Raw genomic sequence first — 11,210 nt, 5'->3', positions numbered from 1 at the left:
AACCTTGTCAAGTTCCTTACTGAAGTCCATATAGATCACATCTACTGCTCTGCCCTCATCAATCTTCTTTGTTACTCCTTCAAAAAAACTCAATCAAGTCTGTGAGACATGCTTTCCCACGCACCCATGTTGACTATCCCGAATCAGTCCTTGCCTTTCCAAATACATGTACATCCTGTCCCTCAGGATTCCCTCCAACAACTTGCCCACCACTGAGATCAGGCTATAGTCCCTGGTCTATAGTTCCCTGGCTTGTCTTTACCACCCTTCTTAAACAGTGGCACCACGTTTTCCAACCTCCAGTCTTCTGGCACCTCACCTGTGACAATCGATGATACAAATATCTCCGCAAGAGACCCAGCAATCACTTCTCTAGCTTCCCACAGAGTAGTCTGGTACACCTGATCAGATCCTGGGGATTTATCCACCTTTAACAGTTTCAAGACACCCAGCACTTCCTCCTCTGTAATCTGGACATTTTGCAAGATGTCTCCATCTATTTCCCTACAGTCTATTTCTTCCATATCCTTTTCCACAGTAAATACTGATGCAAAATATTCATTTAGTATCTCCCCCATTTTCTGTGGCTCCACACAAAGGCCACCTTGCTGATCTTTGAGGGGCCCTATTCTCTCCCGAGTTACCCTTTTGTCCTTAATATATTTGTAAAAACCCTTTGGATTCTCCTTAATTGTATTTGCCAACGCTATCTCATGTCCCCTTTTAGACCTCCTGATTTCTCTCTTAAGTATACACCTACTTCCTTTATACTCTTCTAAGGATTTACTCGATCTATCCTGCTTATACCTGACATATGCTTCCTTCTTTTTCTTAACCAAACCCTCAAGTTCTTTAGTCATCCAGCATTCCCTGAACCTACCAGCTTTCTCTTTCACCCTGACAGGAATATACTTTCTCTGGATTCTTGTTATCTCATTTAGATTTAGATTACTGACAGTGTGGAAACAGGCCCTTCGGCCCAACACGTCCACACCAACAAATCGAAGCGCACCCCCCCCAGACCTATTCTCCTACATTTATCCCTGCACCTAACACTATGGCAATTTAGCCTGGCCAATTCACCTAACCTGTCCATTTTTGGACTGTGGGAGGAAACCGGAGCACCCGGAGGAAACCCACGCAGAATGTGCAAACTCCACACGGTCAGTCGCCTGAGGTGGGATTTGAACCCAGGTCTCTGGCGCTGTGAGGCAGCAGTGCTAACCACTGTGCCACTGTGCTGCCCATTTCTGAAGGCTTCCCATTTTCCAGCCATCCCAACATCTGCCTCCAATCAGCTTTCGAAAGTTCTTACCTAATACCGTCAAAATTGACCTTTCTCCAATTTAGAACTTCAACTTTTAGATCTGGTCTATCGTTTTCCATCACGATTTTAAAACAAATAGAATTATGGTCGCTGGCCCGAAAAGTACTCCCCCACTGACACCTTAGTCACCTGCCCTGCCTTATTACACAAGGGTAGGTCAAGTTTTGCACCTTCTCTAGTAGGTTCATCCACATACTGAATCAGAAAATTGTCTTGTATCCACTTAAGAAATTCCTCTCCATCGAAACCTTTAACACTATGGCAGTCCCAGTCGATGTTTGGAAAGTTAGAATCCCCGACCATAACTATGCTATTATTCTTACAGATAACTGAGATCTCCTTATAAGTTTGTTTCTCAATTTCCCTCTGACTATTAGGGGGTCTATAATACAATCCCAATAAGGTGATCATCCCTTTCTTATTTCTCAGTTCCACCCAAATAACTTCCCTGGATGTATTTCCAGGAATATCCTCCCTCAGCACAGCTGTAATGCTATCCCTTATCAAAAATGCCACTCCCCCTCCTCTCTTGCCTCCCTTTCTATCCTTCCTGTAGCATTTGTACCCTGGAACATTAAGCTAATGCAGTTTAATTTATTAGTCCTACCTTGTCCCTGCCTGCCCTGACTGTTTGATTCACTTCTGTTCTCAACTGTACCAGTCGCAGATTGATCTCTTCCCTCGCTATCTCCCTCGGCCCCACAACCCCACCTTACTAGTTGAAATCCTCCTGAGCAGTTCGAGCAAATTTCCCTGCCAGTATATTAGTCCCCTTCCAATTTAGGTGCAATCTGTCCTTCTTGTACAGGTCACTTCTACCCCAAAAGAGATTCCAATGATCCAAAAATGTAAATCTTTCTCCCATACAGATTCCCCTAACACAATCGAACTCTTGGAAGCTGACGTATCGCTTGTTGCATTAGAGCCAGTCTCAATACCAGAACTTGACTGGTCTGCCAGGGATTCCCTATTCCCCTTCTTGAAAAGAGGAACAACATTCTCTCTCCAATTCTCTGGTACAACTCCTGTGGAGAGTGAGGAAGCAAAGATCTTCCCCAGAGGCTTTGCAACTCCTTTCTCGCTTCCCGGAGCATCCTAGGATAAATCTGGTCTGGCCCTGGGGACTTGTCAATCTTAATGTTAGCCAAATTTTCCAGCACATCAATCCTGATCTGTTCAAGCCTGTTTCCCAACTTCTCAAAGTTCTCATTCACAACAAGGTCCCTTTCCATCGTGAAAACAGAAGCAAAAATCTCATTTAGGGCTTCCCCTATCTGCTCAAACTCCACGCACAAGTTCCCTACGCTATCCCTGACCGGCCCTACCTTCTCTCTGATCATTCTCCTATTCTTCACGTATGAGTAAAATGGCTTTGGATTCTCCCTAATCCTTCCTGCCAAACCTTCAGTCCATTTCTGAGCTCCTTTCTAGCGAGCCTGTATTCCTCTAAAGCTGTACTAGATCCTTACTTCCTCCACCTTACGTAAGCTGCCTTATTCCTTTTGACGAGAAGCTTCTACGTTCTCGTCATCCAAAACTCCTTAAGTTTACCCCTTCATGTCTGTCTCAGAGGAAGAAATTTGAGCATCATTTGCAACAATGCTCCTTATACAGTGTCCACATGTCTGTTGTGCCCTTTCTGTGGAACAATTGCTCCCAAACTGTACTTCCCAACTCCTGTCTGATAGCGTCATAATTTCCTTTTCCCCAATTAAATATCTTCTCTTTGGTAACTGCTCCTTTCCCTCGCCAAGGCTATAGTAAATGTGAGGCAGTTGTGGTCACTGTGGCCAAAGTGTTCTCCCACCACGAGATCTGACACCTGTCCTGACTCATTGCCGAGCACCAAATCCAAAATGGCCTCTCCCCTTATTGGCCTGTCTACATACTGAGTAAGGAAACCCTCCTGAATACACCTGACAAAAATTGCTCCATCCAAACCATCTGCACTAAGGAGGTTCCAGACGACGTTGGGAAAGTGGAAGTTACCCATAACAACAGCCCTGCTACTTCTGCATTTTTCCAAGCCTATGAGTTCTTCGATCTCCCTACTGCTATTAGGGGGGCCTGTAGAAAACCCCCAATGAAGTGGCTGCTCCCTTGCTGCTCCTAAATTCCACCCATACTGACTCAGTAGATAAACCTTCCTCAACAACCTTCGTTTCTGTAGCTGTGATGCACTTTGATTAGCAATGCTACACCCCTTCCTCTTTTTCCACCCTCCCTGTTCGTTTTAAATGTTCTAAACCCTGAAACATCAAGCAACCATTCCTGCCCCTGTGAAACCCACATCTCTATTATGGCCATAATATCATAGTTCCAAGTACTAATCATCACTCTTATTTCTGACAGTTCTTATGTTAAAGCAGGCACACTTTAACCGATCCCTTTGATTCATCACATGAAAAACCTTCCCAATAGTTTCACTACATCCTGTCACTGCCCCATCTACAACTACCCCCCTCTCAGATATGTAGCTCCGGATCCCACCACCTTGCCAAACTCGTTTGTGTTGTCTTCAGAGGGATGGGCCAATATGTCACTTACCCCATCCTACTCCAGATAATGATGCATTGTTTTCCTTGTTTAATTTGCAACAGTGTAGAATTCTCTTCCTCCACCAATTTTGTGCATTCCAGATCAGCTCAGTTCTTCTCACAGCAGTTAATTAATCACACTCCATACCATTCACCTTATCATTGTGTCAGCTGCTTGAGGAATATTTCAATCTTGATATCTTTTAATTTTCTGCTTCATGATTTGACTGCTGCAATTTTTGATTTGACTAAAATTCCATGTCTTTCCAAACCAAGTAATTGGATGACCATCTCTGTGGTAACAATTTGGATTGTATTTCAAGGTGTGTGGAAAAGCATAATTCTCGTATTTTGCAGGACATCAAATTGCTACCACAGGGGAAAAAAAATTTCTTTTCTGCCTGATGGTAATTTTCCTACTTGAAGTTAGTATTAAGCCTGTTAATGAGATTTTAATTGGACATTCTTATCAGAATTCAGCAGTAGTTAAGTGACAAAAATGATTTGTTTGGGGTGCTCTTCCCAATTTGGCATTGTTCCACACGCTCTTCCTGTTTTCAGGGCAACCTGCTCCCAGATCCTCAGGAGAGAATTGCTTGGAAAGCTGTCATTAACAGCATGCACAAAAATGGCTGAGATGGTTTTCCTGATTCAGGGTTCATTCTCCCACCACTTATTATAGGGAAAATAAGTTGGGTTGGGCCTCTTGGATTGTGAGCATGTACATGTTGTGGCACAGGGTTTCTCGTATCTTTACTCCCAAATGAGAATGCTGTTAGAAAATGCCTGGGTAAATTACTGTGCAACATATTGTAAATGATATGGACACCACTGCCGACTGAGAAAGTTGTGGCTGGGGAGTCCAATCAGGTGGCTGCCTTGAGTTGTGATGATATTTTTGTGTTGGAGTCTCTCAAATTTGAGCAAAATTGAGAACATGCCATCACATTTCTAATTGGGCCTTGAACATTGGTGGGTAGGCTTTGTTGGGAAGTAAGTTACTCACTGCAAATTTCCCAGCCTCTGACCTGTTCTTCTAGTCATGATATTTGGGTGACTAGTCCAGTTCAATTCTGGTCATTGGTAACCCTAAGCCACTGGGTGATCCAGCAATGGTAATGCTTTTAAATGTAAAAAGCAGGGGATAAGATTTTCACATTGGAGGTGGTCATTGCTTGACATTTCTTTGCTGCAAATGTTATTTGCTACTTATCAGTCAAAGCCTGGTATGGTACCTTACTGAAACAGTGCATACCAGCATTCAACAAGTGAGAAGTTACAGATGGAACTGAGCATTGTTCCCTCATGATTGCACATTCCCATTTTGACCTTCTGATGGAAGGAAAGAAATTGCTGCAGAAGCTGAAACCGGCCTAAGCCAGTGTTCTGAAGAAGTGACATCCTGCACTGATGTTCTGGGGAAATGGATTTGCCTACACAACCACAAAGCATCTTCATTTGTGTTAGATTTAACTCTAATGGGCGGCACGGTGGCGCAGAGGTTAGCACTGCTGCCTCACAACACCAGGGTCCCAGGTTTGATTCCAGCCTCGGGTGACTGTCTGCATGGGTTTCCTCCGGGTGCTCCGGTTTCCTCCTACAGTCCAAAGATGTGCAAGGCAGGTGAATTGGCTGTGTTAAATTGCCCATAGTGTTAGGTGCATTAGTCAGAGGAAAATGGGTCTGGGTGGGTTACTCTTTGGAGGGTTGATGTGGACTTGTTTCCACACTGTAGGGAATCTAATCTAATTAGTGGAGAACACCTCACCCCCCCCCCCCCCAACTTGCACTAACTCCAACGTTTGGTCTCTTTAATGCCACCCTGTTAACTGCTGACTTGATGTTGTCTCTCTCATTTCACCATAAACCTTTTAATTTTTGGGGGGCGGGAAGAGAGCGAGTTCTCAAAACCAAAAGGAAATCACCCTGAGCACCTTCAGAAGGAACCTTCACACAGGGGATTTCTGCTCAGACACCCAGAATCTTTATTTTTAGGCACATTTTCTGTTGATTTATCAAAACCACATTTGCGAATTTAATACCTTGAGAAACCCAGGACTAATTTGGCTCCATTTGCAACTGTTTTCCAACCTGGAACCATTAATTATTGCTAGTTAAAGTTGAGTACTAAGTTGCATCGAACCATGGAGTTTGTCCTATTTTTTAGTATCACCATAGAAAAACTTACTGTTTACCTTTTGAAATAGTTTGTCAGATAGGAATTTCCTCTTGTTGAAATTTTATTTTGTGCCTGACAGTTGGCTTTCTAACCTGTTTGTCTTCTAAGTTCTGCTATACAAGCAGCTCTCTCTAATTCTGGTCTGAACCAACTGCCAGGACTTGCACAAACCAGAAATATTTCTGAAATTGAGAAGCTTGAGTACTTGAAGCAGGTCACCAATAAAATTGAAAGCAGTAAGAATATTCCATCATTCCTTTGCCAACATGCTGGTGCAACAGAAAAGTGAAAATTATGTTCAAAGACAAACTTGCAGACAGTTCCTGTGGTGCAAAATAGTCTGCCAATTTGCTATGGCCTACCAACTTATAATTAATCTTGACATTCTGGTATGCTACTGGGGTCTTCCACATATAAAGTACTTGTTCAGTTCTTCTGCCAACTTTGATCCCCTTACTTCTCTAGCCTCATTTTCCAGTGGTCCAATGTCCACGCCTGCCTCTCTTCTCTCCTCTCTCCCCACCCCCACAGTTGTCCTCTGTTGGCTTTTAAAATATTTCCCAATAATTTTCAACACATTGTATGCTTTTATGTGGTAACTTTTTGTTAGCCATGTTTGTCTTGTCCTCCCCTTAGTACATGAATGTTCAATCATGTTTGTTTTAGATTAGATTACTTAGTGTGGAAACAGGCCCTTCAGCCCAACAAGTCCACACTGACCGTCTGAAGAGCAACCCACCTAGACCCATTCCCCTACATTTACCCCTTCACCTAACACTATGGGCAATTTAGCATGGCCAATTCATCTGACCTGCACATTTTCCGGACTGTGGGAGGACAATGGGAGAATGTGCAAACTCCACACAGACAGTTGCCTGGGCCGGGAATTGAACCTGGGTCTCTGGCGCTGTGAGGCAGCAGTGCTAACCCCTGTGCCACCCATGTTCATTTTGTTTAATAGATCTTTACATTCTGAGTCGACAAAAAGTGGCTTGCCTTTATGAAGCATCTATTATAGTGAATGGTTGTTTTGGAATTTTTAAAAAAGTACTTTTATTCCACAAACCTATTTTCATTTTCAGTGCCGGTTTGAAAGGATTCAAGTTCACTTCAGCTGATTGGTTCAGTGATGAGTCATATTACTTGTTGTGGTGAAGGGTGACTGGCAGGAATATTTTGAAGCAAATGGCCTTTAGAAATCAACGCTTTGAACTTTTACCTTTGACAGTACTGCCATTTAACTGACTGAAGATACTATCTTTCAGCTAGGACACCTGCTCTCTTAGGTAGATGCAAAAGAAAATCACGTGGCATTATTTATTTGAAATTCTCCTGGCACTCAGGATGATCTTTATCACTCAACTGTTATGACATTTTGGTAAACCCTTCTGCTAATTAAACAAAACAAACAAAAGCTCAGCTCGCCTCTTAATCTATGAAAGTATGAGTGACAGAACTACCCAAATTCCACTATTTAACAAAAAAAAAATTTTATTCTTTAATTATTTACAACTCTAAGCCTCCTTTCTCTTAAAGGTCTGTTATCTACCTCCCACTCTGTAAACAATATACTGACACAATAAAGCCTCTGTTAAATTTACAGCAACTCAATCTTCAAAACCGGACAGTGGCTGTCGTCTCTGGTATCGATCTTCCTCTATTTGTAGACTATGCAGGGAGATCTTCGATCTTCTACTGTACAGATTTTTCATATGAAAAAGGTACCTTTGCCTGAGAGTTTTCAGGCAGTCTGTCAGACAATGGCAGATTAGGGCTCTTTCTGGCTAATTGTCCAAAATTTGGATAATCTATTTGGTTCTATGTTGTCAAAAACAGTAAAATTCAAATTTGATTGGGTTTTTGTACCTTGAGGCATAATTTAAACTGGTTAAATTCAAATAGTTGTGTAAAACATTGGTATCGAAGTTACAGCCAAAATGTTACATCTTTCAGTTTTCCAGCACACTGATATGACAGGTGCTTGGCAGTTTTCACCCCCTCAAAAGTACAATGCCTTCAACTTCATAACACAAGCAGTGCCTGGATCATCTATTTTTAAATTGCTATTTGCATTTAGACCCTGTATGCAAATTGGCTTCTGCGTTTTCATACATTACTCTTCAAGAGTACATTATTGGCTAGGATGTTATTGTAAATTCAAATTATTTCTGGCTTAATAATAAGAGGCTTCTGGCATCTTTCAGCCCAGATGTCAGCCACAAGTATCACAATTCCTGAGCTAAATTGGCCAAGTGTGGCATTGGCCAGAAATTCTACCATCCCATAATCATAAGTCTGACTTTTGAACTTTGGCCTAAGAGCAGCTTCTCATACAGACTTTGGAACAAAACTGCTTCAGGGTAAGGGCAGAGATAGCAGCAGTGTACAATTCACTCTAAACTTAGTTGAGTTAGTCAAAACGTGAAAATATTAAGAACTCTTGCATTTGCAGTCAACTGACAGGGACACCCCTAAATCACTAGACCCACTTTCCTCAACATTTTTAACATATTTGCTTGTTAGAACCTATAGTATATTGGAATATGATACTGTAGGCAGAAGTGGCAAGAATTCTAACATTCATGCGTTTTGGTGTGTAAAAATAAAAGGACACCACAGGTAGGCACAATCTCATCAACTAATAGAAAAGAGTTCCAGTTTTGCAGCATCTCATTTTATGTTCTGTACTAGTCTTAACAATGTGTCCTAAGTTCAAGAACTTCTAATCAACTTCCAATAATAACATTCTATACATTAGGACAAAATTAAAACCTTAACATTTCATAAAATCATGTGCTTATTTAAAAAGGATTTGGCAGGTCAATTTCAATTTTCCATAAAAAAGCTTAATTTTAGTGATTTAATTCGTTTTCTAGTGTTTGTTCCATTTTAGAGATAATTTAACTAGTCATATCTATATTTGTCTTCTGAAGCAAGAGTTTACCTTGTGCCACTTCTACTGTTGAGTATGGTGCTAATAGCAGTAACTTTATTTTTTACATAATGATCCAATTTGCTTGAGAGACACCGAATTGACTCCACCACTACCACAGACTATGTATGCCCAGATCCTAACCAGGTTCTCACAGGAAAAAGTGTCACCATTTGCTAATCATGTCAAATCTATGTCCTCTGGTTTTTGACCTTTCCATTCACAAAACCTTCTGTCAACCTTCTAAGAGATTGGTTACTTGGAAACAAATATAATAGGTTGAAAATAAAAACCTAGTACAATTCATTGCAGTAAATTGCCTTTAACTTTTTTTTTGCTTTTCAGTGGTGTGGATGTGGCTGCACTCCTTTACAAGATGGGATTTAGTGAAGCAGTCGTGCAGTCCAGAATGGCAGCTGGTACCAGTACCTTTGTACTAGCATATGCTGTTCATAAGGTCTTCGCTCCAGTACGAATGAGCATTACTTTGATTTCTGTGCCATTAATAGTAAGATACTTTCGCAAGATTGGACTTTTTAAAGCATCTACTTCCAAACCATGAAGAAATACTTGAATCTTAAGATTGTAGCTGCAAAGGACCTAGACAATTGAAAAAAAAATCCATAAATGAATGCAGTACTTATGTTGTTAGGCAGTAGTTACCTGTAAGCCTGTGCTCTTGATGGCTGTTTTCAACTTGAAGCTGAACTATAATGTCAATCTCAGCCTTGTGCAGGACACTTTTACAAAGGCATCTATTGCCTAGATTGCAGCAGCTGAAGTGTCAGTTGCAGGGAAGGTAATAATCATTGGAAATATTTGCATGAGACAACTAAAATTAACTGTCAATATGTATCATTTGACAATCTAAAACTTGAATGCAGCCAAATTATTGACTTGAGAAGGAAATAAGTGAGCAGTGTGGAAAAACAACAAACATGCTGTTAGAACACAGGGGGGTATTCTTTCAGCAGACTTACTCACCCAACTAATTTCCCCAGCAAGGTGAGACTAATTTAAAACTCCATTACATGATTGTTGGTTAAGCCTTTCAGTTCACTTCAAATTGCAAACATTCCCATGATGTGCAGCTTAAAATGAAGTTGCACTTCCCTAAAGTAGTGCTTGAAGTATGTGTAGGGAAGAGTGAGAAGGCATTGCCTCCTGTATTCATTCCTTAGCCAAAGCAATGAATTTGGATATCAATGTCCAGAAAAGTTACCTAATAATTTTAGTTTGTTATGCACACACAGGCAAATGCTTGGGAGAAGTAACAGTGAACAAGCTATTTATCCTGATGTAGAAATTTTGGTATTTCAATTTTTTAAAAAAGGATGATCACTTCTGAAGAATATTTTATATGATAAATCCATACACATCCAACTCATTACATACAAATTAGCTGTCAACGGGGGCTACCCCTCTACAATCGTGGCTCTTCTGTTAATACTGCACTACACCTGTCCAATGCAAACTCATAATTGGAAGCTGCAACAGAAAATGTGATATTAGCTCATTCACATTATAGCCAATAACTTCATTAATACAATAGATTAATACATACTACAGACTAAGTGTTGATTTTATTCAAATTAGTATGTACTGCCTGCTAATGCAACTTTCCAAATCCAATACTTCGAGACAAGTTTAACCTAGCATAAATATTAAGTTAAATAATCAAAACCACAACAGTAGCACCAATCTCATCCATTCACTTAAACATCAATTTAAAATCAATAAGCAATAATTGTTGTTCCATTAAGGGTGAATTAGGACCAAAGGAAACTTCAATACCTTGCTGCATTGTGTAAGATTAGTATAATCACAAACAAATACTTGAACTGTAATTGTTTACTGTTTGCCTTTTCAAATACTGGTGTTTCATTAAACAAGACCCCAGACTGAAGATTAATTTTCATTGTCATTTGAGTCTTTACATATTTTGTAAGTTACTGGCAGCATGCTAGCAAGTGATAGTATTCTAATTACCACTTAATATTTAATTATTAATGCTTTGCTGCTGCACACTCTAATGAGTAGGTGGTAACATTAGAGATTTATTTGGAATCTTAAATTTGAGCATTGTGAAACTTAGGAAGTTTCCATTAAATGGCAAGTATCCCAAATCCTGAAGTGGGGAAAATAACTGATCAAGCAAAAACCAGACTTGAATGTATTCACCATTACAAGTTGAAGTTGCCTTAGTCAATCCATAGCCATCTTTACTTTTTAAAA

General features: G+C 40.5%; 1 protein-coding gene across 1 annotated transcript in view; it reads left to right on the top strand.

Moving 5' to 3' along the window:
- The window catches only part of fam210b (family with sequence similarity 210 member B), a 56,007-nt gene extending 45,120 nt beyond the window's left edge, over nucleotides 1–10,887 (top strand). The window contains exon 3 of the mRNA XM_043710206.1: nucleotides 9,321–10,887. Within this exon, the coding sequence (XP_043566141.1) occupies nucleotides 9,321–9,537 (217 nt within the window). The 3' untranslated portion in view covers nucleotides 9,538–10,887. The remainder of the gene's footprint in view (nucleotides 1–9,320) is intronic.
- Nucleotides 10,888–11,210: the final 323 nt, after the last annotated feature.

Source organism: Chiloscyllium plagiosum, chromosome 20, assembly GCF_004010195.1.
Source record: "Chiloscyllium plagiosum isolate BGI_BamShark_2017 chromosome 20, ASM401019v2, whole genome shotgun sequence".
Lineage (NCBI taxonomy): Eukaryota > Metazoa > Chordata > Chondrichthyes > Orectolobiformes > Hemiscylliidae > Chiloscyllium > Chiloscyllium plagiosum.
This window is presented reverse-complemented; position numbering and strand designations above follow the sequence as displayed.